The sequence below is a fragment of the Ascaphus truei genome, chromosome 20 (assembly GCF_040206685.1).
Source record: "Ascaphus truei isolate aAscTru1 chromosome 20, aAscTru1.hap1, whole genome shotgun sequence".
Lineage (NCBI taxonomy): Eukaryota > Metazoa > Chordata > Amphibia > Anura > Ascaphidae > Ascaphus > Ascaphus truei.
In genome coordinates this window covers 17,518,357-17,532,271 of record NC_134502.1, presented here as the reverse complement: position 1 = coordinate 17,532,271, position 13,915 = coordinate 17,518,357, and the positions used below count along the sequence as shown (strand labels likewise).

At 50.6% G+C, this 13,915-nt stretch overlaps 1 protein-coding gene across 5 annotated transcripts in view; it reads left to right on the top strand.

Moving 5' to 3' along the window:
* ADGRL1 (adhesion G protein-coupled receptor L1) overlaps positions 1-13,915 on the top strand; it is a 257,953-nt gene that overhangs the window by 149,591 nt on the left and 94,447 nt on the right. For 3 of the 5 annotated variants that reach the window (XM_075577354.1, XM_075577351.1, XM_075577356.1), the window contains exon 5: positions 8,780-8,794. The exons of 1 other annotated variant lie outside the window; for it this stretch is intronic. In XM_075577354.1, coding sequence (XP_075433469.1) covers positions 8,780-8,794 — 15 coding nt within the window. Of the gene's footprint in view, positions 1-8,779; positions 8,795-8,996; positions 9,102-13,915 lie in introns of those variants that run through there. One more of the 5 variants, XM_075577355.1, reaches the window with a different exon arrangement.

Sequence of the window (13,915 nt, the reverse complement as noted above, 5' to 3'; positions counted from 1 at the left end):
TCTGAACATATAGATATACATTGCTCTGCACATATAGATACACATTGCTCTGCACATATAGATACACATTGCTCTGCACATATAGATATACACTGCTCTGTACATACTGTATAGATACACATTGTTCTGCACATACAAATATACACTGTTCTGCACATATAGATACACATTGCTCTGCCCAAATAGATATACACAGCTGTGCACATACTGTATAGATACACATTGCTCTGCGCATAAACATATACACTGCTCCGCACATACACTGCACATATAGTTACACATCACTGCGCATATTGACACATATTGCTCTGCAGTGCTCTGCAGGCCCCTCTTGTGGCGCCAGTTGCTCCGCGCCCCTCTCGTACGGAGCCCTAGGGGGAGGAGAGGTGCATTGTGGGCATATCATGTTTAACCCTTTGCTTTCCTTTCCAGGCTCCGCTCATTAATGTAAAACCCTTCTATCCTTAGGATGCTCCGCTGAGGCTGTCTCTCTCACTCTCCATCTGGCTCTGGCTGTCTCTCCCTCTCCCCGTCTGTCTCTCCCTCTCTCTGTTTCTGTTTGTCTGTACGTCTGGCTGTCTCTCCCTCTCTCTAAATGTCTATTTTTAGAGTGTCTCTTCCTTTCTCTCTCTCCTTCTCTCTTTGCTTCTCCCTGCGTGTCTCTTCTCTCTCGCACTCTCGAAGGCCTCGGATATATAGTGGGGGCGTCACGCACGCCTCTCGGGCGAGCAATCTGTGGCCTGAGATCCACAGCGACGGGGTGGCGGAGGCGTGGCCGTGACGTCTTGTGAGCGGTTCGCTCTCATTGGCTGAACCGCTCACGTGACCCGGCTGTCGCGCGTCAAAAATCACATTTCTTTGTCGTCTGAAAATGCCGGCGCGCTTCACCGCGTGCGCGCTTCACCGCCCGCGCGGCCTCATAGAGATGCGGCCTGTTCTCGCGCGGTCGCTCGCAGTACGGACGCGGCCTAAAGCTCAGATACCCAAAGGTGCGCTAAGTCTCTGAACTGGGCAATCATCTTAAACCAGTGTTTTTCAACTATGATTTCAAGGAAGCCTGGGATTCCCCGGGTATCCCTAAAGGGTTCCCTGCAATCAGCAGGTCATTGGAAAATTGAACCAAAGACAGAAGCATTTACGATGCATCTGATCTCAGACGCGCTATTAGAGAGGGTTGGGGTTCCTTACGATGCATCTGATCTGAGACGCGCTATTAGAGAGGGTTGGGGTTCCTTACGATGCATCTGATCTGAGACGCGCTATTAGAGAGGGTTGGGGATCCTTACAATGCATCTGACCTCAGACGCGCTATTAGCGAGGGTTGGGGTTCCTTACAATGCATCTGACCTCAGACGCGCTTTTAGAGAGGGTTGGGGTTTCTTACAATGCATCGGATCTCAGACGCGCTATTAGAGAGGGTTGGGGTTCCTTACAATGCATCTGATCTCAGACGCGCTATTAGAGAGGGTTGGGGTTCCTTACGATGCATCTGATCTCAGACGCGCTATTAGAGAGGGTTGGGGTTCCTTACGATGCATCTGATCTGAGACGCGCTATTAGAGAGGGTTGGGGTTCCTTACGATGCATCTGATCTCAGACGCGCTATTAGAGAGGGTTGGGGTTCCTTACGATGCATCTGATTTGAGACGCGCTATTAGAGAGGGTTGGGGTTCCTTACGATGCATCTGATCTGAGACGCGCTATTAGAGAGGGTTGGGGATCCTTACAATGCATCTGACCTTAGACGCGCTTTTAGAGAGGGTTGGGGTTTCTTACAATGCATTGGATCTCAGACGCGCTATTAGAGAGGGTTGGGGTTCCTTACAATGCATCTGATCTCAGACGCGCTTTTAGAGAGGGTTGGGGTTTCTTACAATGCATCGGATCTCAGACGCGCTATTAGAGAGGGTTGGGGTTCCTTACAATGCATCTGATCTCAGACGCGCTATTAGAGAGGGTTGGGGTTCCTTACAATGCATCTGATCTCAGTCGCGCTATTAGAGAGGGTTGGGGTTCCTTACGATGCATCTGATCTCAGACGCGCTATTAGAGAGGGTTGGGGTTCCTTACGATGCATCTGATCTGAGACGCGCTATTAGAGAGGGTTGGGGTTCCTTACGATGCATCTGATCTCAGACGCGCTATTAGAGAGGGTTGGGGATCCTTACAATGCATCTGACCTCAGACGCGCTATTAGCGAGGGTTGGGGTTCCTTACAATGCATCTGACCTCAGACGCGCTTTTAGAGAGGGTTGGGGTTTCTTACAATGCATCGGATCTCAGACGCGCTATTAGAGAGGGTTGGGGTTCCTTACAATGCATCTGATCTCAGACGCGCTTTTAGAGAGGGTTGGGGTTTCTTACAATGCATCGGATCTCAGACGCGCTATTAGAGAGGGTTGGGGTTCCTTACAATGCATCTGATCTCAGACGCGCTATTAGAGAGGGTTGGGGTTCCTTACAATGCATCTGATCTCAGACGCGCTATTAGAGAGGGTTGGGGTTCCTTACGATGCATCTGATCTCAGACGCGCTATTAGAGAGGGTTGGGGTTCCTTACGATGCATCTGATCTGAGACGCGCTATTAGAGAGGGTTGGGGTTCCTTACGATGCATCTGATCTCAGACGCGCTATTAGAGAGGGTTGGGGTTCCTTACGATGCATCTGATTTGAGACGCGCTATTAGAGAGGGTTGGGGTTCCTTACGATGCATCTGATCTGAGACGCGCTATTAGAGAGGGTTGGGGATCCTTACAATGCATTGGATCTCAGACGCGCTATTAGAGAGGGTTGGGGTTCCTTACAATGCATCTGATCTCAGACGCGCTTTTAGAGAGGGTTGGGGTTTCTTACAATGCATCGGATCTCAGACGCGCTATTAGAGAGGGTTGGGGTTCCTTACAATGCATCTGATCTCAGACGCGCTATTAGAGAGGGTTGGGGTTCCTTACAATGCATCTGATCTCAGTCGCGCTATTAGAGAGGGTTGGGGTTCCTTACGATGCATCTGATCTCAGACGCGCTATTAGAGAGGGTTGGGGTTCCTTACGATGCATCTGATCTGAGACGCGCTATTAGAGAGGGTTGGGGTTCCTTACGATGCATCTGATCTCAGACGCGCTATTAGAGAGGGTTGGGGTTCCTTACGATGCATCTGATCTGAGACGCGCTATTAGAGAGGGTTGGGGTTCCTTACGATGCATCTGATCTGAGACGCGCTATTAGAGAGGGTTGGAGTTCCTTACAATGCATCTGATCTCAGACACACTATTAGAGAGGGTTGGGGTTCCTTACAATGCATCTGACCTCAGACGCGCTTTTAGAGAGGGTTGGGGTTTCTTACAATGCATCGGATCTCAGACGCGCTATTAGAGAGGGTTGGGGTTCCTTACAATGCATCTGATCTCAGACGCGCTTTTAGAGAGGGTTGGGGTTTCTTACAATGCATCGGATCTCAGACGCGCTATTAGAGAGGGTTGGGGTTCCTTACGATGCATCTGATCTCAGACGCGCTATTAGAGAGGGTTGGGGTTCCTTACAATGCATCTGATCTCAGACGCGCTATTAGAGAGGGTCGGGGTTCCTTACAATGCATCTGATCTCAGACGCGCTATTAGAGAGGGTTGGGGTTCCTTACAATGCATCTGATCTCAGACGCTCTATTAGAGAGGGTCGGAGTTCCTTACAATGCATCTGATCTCAGACGCGCTTTTAGAGAGGGTTGGGGTTTCTTACAATGCATCGGATCTCAGACGCGCTATTAGAGAGGGTTGGGGTTCCTCACAATGCATCTGATATCAGACGCGCTATTAGAGAGGGTTGGGGATCCTTACAATGCATCTGATCTCAGACGCGCTATTAGAGAGGGTTGGGGCTCCTTACAATGCATCTGATCTCAGACACGTTATTAGAGAGGGTTGGGGTTCCTTACAATGCATCTGATCTCAGACGCGCTATTAGAGAGGGACGGGGTTCCTTACAATGCATCTGATCTCAGACGCACTATTAGAGAGGGACGGGGTTCCTTACAATGCATCTGATCTCAGACGCACTTTTAGAGAGGGTTGGGGTTCCTTACAATGCATCTGATCTCAGACGCGCTATTAGAGAGGGTCGGGGTTCCTTACAATGCATCTGATCTCAGACGCGCTATTAGAGAGGGTCGGAGTTCCTTACAATGCATCTGATCTCAGACGCGCTATTAGAGAGGGTCGGGGTTCCTTACAATGCATCTGATCTCAGACGCGCTATTAGAGAGGGTTGGGGTTCCTTACAATGCATCTGATCTCAGACGCTCTATTAGAGAGGGTCGGAGTTCCTTACAATGCATCTGATCTCAGACGCGCTTTTAGAGAGGGTTGGGGTTTCTTACAATGCATCGGATCTCAGACGCGCTATTAGAGAGGGTTGGGGTTCCTCACAATGCATCTGATATCAGACGCGCTATTAGAGAGGGTTGGGGATCCTTACAATGCATCTGATCTCAGACGCGCTATTAGAGAGGGTTGGGGCTCCTTACAATGCATCTGATCTCAGACACGTTATTAGAGAGGGTTGGGGTTCCTTACAATGCATCTGATCTCAGACGCGCTATTAGAGAGGGACGGGGTTCCTTACAATGCATCTGATCTCAGACGCGCTATTAGAGAGGGACGGGGTTCCTTACAATGCATCTGATCTCAGACGCGCTATTAGAGAGGGTTGGGGTTCCTTACAATGCATCTGATCTCAGACGCGCTATTAGAGAGGGTCGGGGTTCCTTACAATGCATCTGATCTCAGACGCGCTATTAGAGAGGGTCGGAGTTCCTTACAATGCATCTGATCTCAGACGCGCTATTAGAGAGGGTTGGGGTTCCTTACAATGCATCTGATCTCAGACGCGCTATTAGAGAGGGTTGGGGTTCCTTACAATGCATCTGATCTCAGACGCGCTATTAGAGAGGGTCGGAGTTCCTTACAATGCATCTGATCTCAGACGCGCTTTTAGAGAGGGTTGGGGTTTCTTACAATGCATCGGATCTCAGACGCGCTATTAGAGAGGGTTGGGGTTCCTCACAATGCATCTGATATCAGACACACTATTAGAGAGGGTTGGGGTTCCTTACGATGCATCTGATCTCAGACGCGCTATTAGAGAGGGTTGGGGTTCCTTACAATGCATCTGATCTCAGGCGCGCTATTAGAGAGGGTCGGAGTTCCTTACAATGCATCTGATCCAAGACACGCTATTAGAGAGGGTTGGGGTCCCTTACGATGCATCTGATCTCAGACGCGCTATTAGAGAGGGTTGGGGTTCCTTACAATGCATCTGATATCAGACGCGCCATTAGAGAGGGTTGGGGTTCCTTACAATGCATCTGATCTCAGACGCGCTATTAGAGAGGGTCGGAGTTCCTAACAATGCATCTGATCCAAGACACGCTATTAGAGAGGGTTGGGGTCCCTTACGATGCATCTGATCTCAGACACACTATTAGAGAGGGTTGGGGTTCCTTACAATGCATCTGATCGCAGACGCACTATTAGAGAGGGTTGGGGGTTCCTTACAATGCATCTTATCTCAGACGCATTATTAGAGAGGGTTGGGGATCCCTACACTGCATCTGATCTCAAACGCGTTTTTAGAGAGGGTTGGGGATCCTTACAATGCATCTGATCTCAGACGCGCTATTAGAGAGGAATGGGGTTCCTTACAATGAATCTGATCTCAGACGCGCTATTAGAGAGGGTCGGAGTTCCTTACAATGCATCTGATCCAAGACACGCTATTAGAGAGGGTTGGGGTCCCTTACGATGCATCTGATCTCAGACACACTATTAGAGAGGGTTGGGGTTCCTTACAATGCATCTGATCGCAGACGCACTATTAGAGAGGGTTGGGGGTTCCTTACAATGCATCTTATCTCAGACGCATTATTAGAGAGGGTTGGGGATCCCTACACTGCATCTGATCTCAAACGCGTTTTTAGAGAGGGTTGGGGATCCTTACAATGCATCTGATCTCAGACGCGCTATTAGAGAGGGTTGGGGTTCCTTACAATGCATCTGATCTCAGACGCGCTATTAGAGAGGGATGGGGTTCCTTACAATGAATCTGATCTCAGACGCGCTATTAGAGAGGGTTGGGGGTTCCTTACAATGCATCTTATCTCAGACGCATTATTAGAGAGGGTTGGGGATCCCTACACTGCATCTGATCTCAAACGCGTTTTTAGAGAGGGTTGGGGATCCTTACAATGCATCTGATCTCAGACGCGCTATTAGAGAGGGATGGGGTTCCTTACAATGAATCTGATCTCAGACGCGCTATTAGAGAGGGATGGGGTTTCCTCAGAATTTCACAAAATAATCATAGGGTTCCTTAACCAAAAAAAGGTTGGAAACCACTCACCTAACCTCTGTCACATTAACAGTAACTAACAGTGTATCTTCAAAGCCCAATACCCTAAAGTTAGGCCATGTTTTCTCCGGAAAACTACAACTTTGCGCGGTAGTGGAAATGCCATGCAAATAAGTAATCATAACATGACATATCCACTCCAATCTGTTAAGGTTAATGTAGGTACAGACTTATTCATAGGGCTTTTGCCGTGACTATATGGGTGCTGTTAGATTATATATACAAACATAGTTTTTCTAAATAGTCTTATTATTTCCTGGACTGATTTTGCTCCCTCTCTCTCTACTTCAGCAAAAGTTCTATTTCGGCGCCTGGGTCGGAGTAACGCCAAGACTGACATAACCTCACGCCGTTCCTAGATTACGCCACGTTACACCACAATGACGTGACTTTATGCCCAGCCGTATGAGATTATTCAGTGCCCATGGTTTTTGCATGGAATTAGCTTTGAGGCTACGGGTTGACCTAGGCAAATAACGCCCGTTCCTGGTTTAGGTAGCGACGCTGTATGAGCCAACAGAGCTTGGTGGATCTAGGCCAGAGGGCCTTATTCTGTATACAACAAAGCAGCCGGTCAGGCCACCTTCGGGAAAAAATCCCTATTGACTTCAATGGGTATTTTCGGCCCAAAACTTTCCGAACGGCTGCGTCAAGGATTTATCTTCCGACATTGTGTCCCTTCTCTCTCTTTCTCTCTCTCTCTCTTTCTAGCTCTTTCTCACACTGTCTCTCCCTCGGTGTTCCTTTCTCTCTCTCTGGCTTCTCTCTCTTTCTGTCCGTACTGTATCTCCTCTTCTTCTTTCTATCTGTCTCGGTTTCTCCTTGTCTGTCTCTGGTTGTGTCTTCCCCTCTTTCTGTCTCTGTCTGTTTGTGCCTCCCCCTGTGTGTCTCGTCCTCTCTCTTTGTAGCGCTCTCTCTCACACGGTCTCTCCCTCCGTGTGTCCCTTCTCTCTCTGTCTTCTCTCTCTTTTTGTCCGTACTGTGTCAATTCTTCTTCTTTCAGTCTATCTCTGTTTCTCCTTGTCCCCTCTCTTTGCAGTCTCATTTACGCTCTCTGTCTTCCTTTGCCTCTCTCTTCCTCTGTCACTATTAACCTTTATATTGCAGATTCCCTGAGTCTATCTGCCCCCTCTCTATTTGTCTTTCCCTCAATATCTCTCCCAATCTTTCTCTCCTTTCTTCCCTTTTCCTCTCCCCCCCTCTATTTCTCCCTCTGTCTCTCTTCATTTCTCCCCATTACGCCCTCCTTTACTCTTCTCCCCCTTTCTCTGCTTTCATCTCTCTTGCTCTCCTCCCCCACTCCCTCCCTCTTTCTGGTCCACTCCCTCCATCCGTTCCTCTCTCCTTCTTCACACTCCCTCCCTCTCCCCTACTCGCCCTCCCTTCTCTCCCACTGACCCTCGTCTTCACCTCCTTTCCTTTCCCCCACACCTCTCTTCCCCTTCCTATCACACCCCCATCCCCCTCCCCTCTCTTCCCCCTCCCCCACTCCCTCTCCACCCTCACTATCCCCATTCCTCCTCCCTTCCTCTCCCACACACCTACTCCTTTCCCCACCAACCCTCCCTTTCTACCACCCCCCTCCTTTTAACATACTCCCCCACTCCACCTCTTCCATTCTCCCATCACCCCCTGTTCCGTTTCCTGCACTTCTTTTTATCCCTGTCCCCTCTCCAGCCTCCACCATCCTTCTCTCCTCCCCTCCCCCCTCCATTATTTCTCCCCGTCCATCTTTCTCCCCCTCTACCCCTCTTCCACCCTCCATCCTTCCATCACCCTCCATCTTCCCCCTCCATCCTCCCTCCCTCCATCCTCCCCCTGCCCTCCATCTTTCATCCCCCAATCATCTTTTATTACCCCTTCTATCTTTCCTCCCCCTCCATCTTTCTCACCCCTTCCACCCTTCCCCCTCTACATCCATCTCCTTCTCTCATCCTTCTCCAGCCTCCCCCTTCATTCTCCCTCCTCTCTCACCATCCCTCCCCCTTTCTACCCTTCTATCTTCTCCTCTCTCTTTCTTTCTCTGCCCCTTCCCCTACCTCCACCCCCCCCCCCCACCCTCTCTCCTCTCTCTCCTTCCCGTCACCCACTCTCTCTCTCTGCAGGACCCTCCGCCAGGATCCTGAGAACCTCCCGGCCCTCTACCTCCCCCCGCCACCCCCCCACCCACTTTTACCCCCTTCTCCCTATACCCTATATCACACTGTGGGCTACGGATAAGGGGTTTGGGTGGGGGAGAGGGTTGGGGGGGTGGCGGATCTTAACACACTGACATGGGGGGAGGTGGGGAATTAAGACTCACTTAATATCTTCTCTCCTTTTCCTGCCCGGCTTTTCATTTATTTTCTCTCTCTTTCTTTTCTGACGCGTGAATAGAAGTGGAACAAAAAGGTAATTTTCATTGGTCCCTCTTCTCGTTACCCTCACAGTGGCTCGTTATTTCCGCCCATAATTAATGTCGGAATCCTAATCTTTCCTCTTCTCTCCACTCCCTCCCCACCCCCGCCCCCTCCCCACCTCCCGTCCCCCTTTTTTCCCCTGGCTGACCCTTTAACCCCTTACCCCCCCCCCCCCTCTCTCGCTTTTAAGGTCGCAGGGTTAGACGTTGTCCAACGTGTTGAGGGATGAGAACACCCAAGAGGCAAAGCGGTGTGGAGAGGAGGCAGAGGTTTGGGGTTGTATGTGTTGTAGTGAGAAGGTAAGGACGGGTGGAGATGGCTCAGTCTTTATAAGGGTGGGGACGGCGACATAGGTGTAAGTTCGGGTTATGTAGCTGCTGGAGAGGAGGAGCTGTGATGGGTAGATAGCTGATGGAGCGACCTTCTGCCGGTTCTCGGGCAGGAGTAATAAGGACTGGGAAATTTGCTCGCGGCCGTTTTGCTGCCGCCGGTATTTAGCCGCCACTGACCTCGCCGCCGGGACCTTTCTCCGCCAGGCCGCTTCGCCGCCAAGGAAAACCCCTAACCATACCCATAAACCACTAATCTTAACCCTTAATACTATCGCTACCTCCTACCATAAAAAACTTTAAACCCTTACCCTAAGCCCTTATCCCAAGCCCCCGTACCCTAAACTCCTACTCTAACCCCTTACCCCAAGCCCCCTTACCCTAAACTCCTACTCTAATCCCTTACCCTAAGCCCCCGTACCCTAAACTCCTACTCTAACCCCTTACCCCAATCCCCCTTACCCTAAACTCCTACTCTAACCCCTTACCCCAATCCCCCTTACCCTAAACTCCTACTCTAACCCCATACCCCAATCCCCCTTACCCTAAACTCCTACTCTAACCCCTTACCCCAATCCCCGTACTCTAAACTCCTACTCTAACCCCTTACCCTAAGCCCCCGTACCCTAAACTCCTACTCTAACCCCTTACCCCAATCCCCCTTACCCTAAACTCCTACTCTAACCCCTTACCCCAATCCCCGTACTCTAAACTCCTACTCTAACCCCTTACCCTAAGCCCCCGTACCCTAAACTCCTACTCTAACCCCTTACCCTAAGCCCCCATACTCTAAACTCCTACTCTAACCCCTTACCCTAAGCCCCCGTACCCTAAACTCCTACTCTAACCCCTTACCCTAAGCCCCCATACCCTAAACTCCTACTCTAACCCCTTACCCTAAACCCAAATACCCTAAACTCCTACTCTAACCCCTTACCCTAAGCCCCTGTACCCTAAACTCCTACTCTAACCCCTTACCCTAAGCCCCCGTACCCTAAACTCCTATTCTAACCCCTTACCCCAATCCCCGTACCCTAAACTCCTACTCTAACCCCTTACCCTAAGCCCCCGTACCCTAAACTCCTACTCTAACCCCTTACCCCAAGCCCCCGAACCCTAAACTCCTACTCTAACCCCTTACCCCAAGCCCCGAACCCTAAACTCCTACTCTAACCCCTTACCCCAAGCCCCCGAACCCTAAACTCCTACTCTAACCCCTTACCCCAATACCGTACCCTAAACTCCTACTCTAACCCCTTACCCCAAGCCCCCGTACCCTAAACTCCTACTCTAGCCCCTTACCCCAAGCCCCTGTACCCTTAACTCCTACTCTAAGCCCTTACCCCAAGCCCCCGTACCCTAAACTCCTATTCTTACCCCAATCCCCCGTACCCTAAACTCCTACTCTAACCCCTTACCCTAATCCCCCATACCCTAAACTCCTACTCTAACCCCTTACCCAAATCCACGTACCCTAAACTCCTACTCTAAGCCCTTACCCCAAGCCCCTGTACCCTAAACTCCTACTCTAAGCCCTTTCCCCAATCCCCCATACCCTAAACTCCTACTCTAACCCCTTACCCTAAACTCCTACTCTAACCCCTTACCCCAAGCCCCTACCCTTACCCTAAACTCCTACTCTAACCCCTTACCCCAGCCCGTGTACCCTAAACTCCTACTCTAACCCCTTACCCCAAGCCCCCGAACCCAAAACTCCTACTCTAACCCCTTACCCCAAGCCCCCGAACCCTAAACTCATACTCTAACCCCTTACCCCAAGCCCCCGTACCCTAAACTCCTACTCTAACCCCTTACCCTAAGCCCCTGTACCCTAAACTCCTACTCTAAGCCCTTACCCCAAGCCCCCGTACCCTAAACTCCTATTCTTACCCCAATCCCCCGTACCCTAAACTCCTACTCTAAGCCCTTACCCCAATCCCCCATACCCTAAACTCCTACTCTAACCCCGTACCCTAAACTCCTACTCTAACCCCTTACCCTAAGCCCCGTACCCTAAACTCCTACTCTAACCCCTTACCCCAAGCCCCTACCCGTACCCTAAACTCCTACTCTAACCCCTTACCCTAAGCCCCCGTACCCTAAACTCCTATTCTAACCCCTTACCCCAATCCCCCGTACCCTAAACTCCTACTCTAACCCTTTACCCCAAGCCCCCGTACCCTAAACTCCTACTCTAACCCCTTACCCCAAGCCCCCGAACCCTAAACTCCTACTCTAACCCCTTACCCCAATCCCCGTACCCTAAATTCCTACTCTAACCCCTTACCCCAAGCCCCCTTACCCTAAACTCCTACTCTAACCCCTTACCCTAAGCCCCGTTCCCTAAACTCCTACTCTAACCCCATACCCCAAGCCCCTACCCTTACCCTAAACTCCTACTCTAACCCCTTACCCCAAGCCCCCGAACCCTAAACTCCTACTCTAAGCCCTTACCCCAATCCCAGTACCCTAAACTCATACTCTAACCCCTTACCCTAAGCCCCCGAACCCTAAACTCCTACTCTAACCCCTTACCCCAAGCCCCCGAACCCTAAACTCCTACTCTAACCCCTTACCCTAAGCCCCCGTACCCTAAACTCCTACTCTATGCCCTTACCCTAATCCCCCATACCCTAAACTCCTACTCTAAGCCCTTACCCTAATCCCCTAAACCCATTACCCTAAAAATCCTTACCCTAAGCCCCCGTACCCTAACCGCTAAAAAAAACCTTAAGTTAACTAACTTTATTGGGGAAAAGGCCAGTGGCAGGGTATAAGTAAGCAGTGCGATGCTCTGCAGGACTGTGGCAGGATATAAGTAAGCAGTGCGATGCTCTGCAGGACTGTGGCAGGGTATAAGTAAGCATGCGAGGCTCTGCAGAACTGTGGCAGGGTATAAGTAAGCAGTGCGACGCTCTGCAGAACTGTGGCAGGGTATAAGTAAGCAGTGCGATGCTCTTCAGGACTGTGGCAGGGTATAGGTCAGTGGTTCAATGCGCTGTAGGTCTATGGCAGGGTATAGGTTAGTGGTGCAATGCTCTGCAGACTTTGGCAGGGTATGGTCAGCGGTGCAATGCTCTGCAGGTCTGTAGCAGGGTATAGGTCAGCGATGCTCTGCAGGTCTGTGGCAGGGTATAGGTCAGTGATACTCTGCAGATCTCAGTCAAGGTATAGGTCAGCGGTGCGATGCTCTGCAGGTCTCAGGCAGGTCAGCGGTGCAATGCTCTGCATATCTCAGGCAGGTCAGCAGGGTGATGCTCTGCAGATCTCTGGCAGGGTATAGGTCAGTGGTGTGATGCTCTGCAGGTCTGTGGCAGGGTATAGGTCAGTGGTGCGATGCTCTGCAGGTCTGTGGCAGGGTATAGGTCAGCAGTGTGATGCTCTTAAGGTCTGTGACAGGGTATAGGTCAGCGGTGTGATGCTCTGCACATCTCGGGCAGGGTATATGTCAGCGGTGTGATGCTCTGCACATCTCGGGCAGGGTATAGGTCAGCGTGTGATGCTCTGCACATCTCGGGCAGGGTATATGTCAGCGGTGTGATGCTCTGCACATCTCGGGCAGGGTATAGGTCAGCGGAGCTAGGCTCTGCAGGTCTCGGGCAGAATATAGGTCAGCGGTGCGATGCTCTGTAGGTCTGTGGCAGGTTATAAGTCAGCGGTGCAATGCTCTGCAGATCTCGGGCAGGTTATAAGTCAGCGGTGCGATGCTCTGCAGGTCTGTGGCAGGGTATAGGTCAGCAGTGCAATGCTCTGTAGGTCTGTGGCAGGGTATAGGGCAGCTGTGCGATGCTCTGCAGGTCTTTGGCAGGGTAGAAGTGATGCTCTGCAGCTTCCATACCCCCTTCTCATCCTTCACCCCCTGCCCCTTATCCCTTCATGTTTCCATAGCAACCTGCAGAAACTTCGGCCTACCTCAATTATTCCTCACAGCTCTCTCCTCTCTCTCTCTCTCTCTCTCTCTCTCTGTCTCTCTCACACTCACACTCTCTCCTCTCTCTCACACCCTCTCTCTCTCTCTCTCTCTCTCTCACTCACTTTCTCACTCTCACTCTCTCTCTCCTCTCTCTCTCTCACTCGCTCTCCTCTCTCACTTTCTCTCTCTCGCTATAACTCTCTCTCCTCTTTCTCAATCTCTCCTCTATCTCTCTCTCTCTCCTCTCTGTCACTCTCTCTATCAGTCGCGCTCTCTCCTCTCTCTCTTCTCTCTATCAGTCGCGCTCTCTCCTCTCTCTTCTCTCTATCAGTCGCGCTCTCTCTTCTCTATCAGTCGCGCTCTCTCTCTCCCCTCTCTCTCTCTCTGTCACTCTCTCCCTCTCTTTCTCTCTCTTTCTCTGTCACTCTTTCTTCTCTCTATCAGTTGCTCTCTCTCTCCCTCTCTCCCTATCTCTTTCACTCTCTCTTCTCTCTATCAGTTGCTCTCTCTCTCTCTCTCCCTCTGTCACTCTCTCTTCTCTCTCTCTCCCTCTCTCCCTCCTTCTCTTGTTTCATTTTTCTTTTAATTTCTCTTTTTTTCCTTTTCTTTTTTTTTTTAAGGAAGGATCTCTAACCCCTTCCCGGCCCAGCACGTAACCCTCTGGCCAGGGAGGGGTTACAGGGAGTCGCACTTCCACTGTATGTGTAATGTACCCTCTAAATAAATATATATATATACATACACACACACACAGAGCGCGAGAGAGACTGTAATAGGATCCCCCTCTTACACACATCAGCTACTCTAATGAGTGTATATATATATACACGCAGACACACATTTATAATTTTATATAAACGCACACACAGTG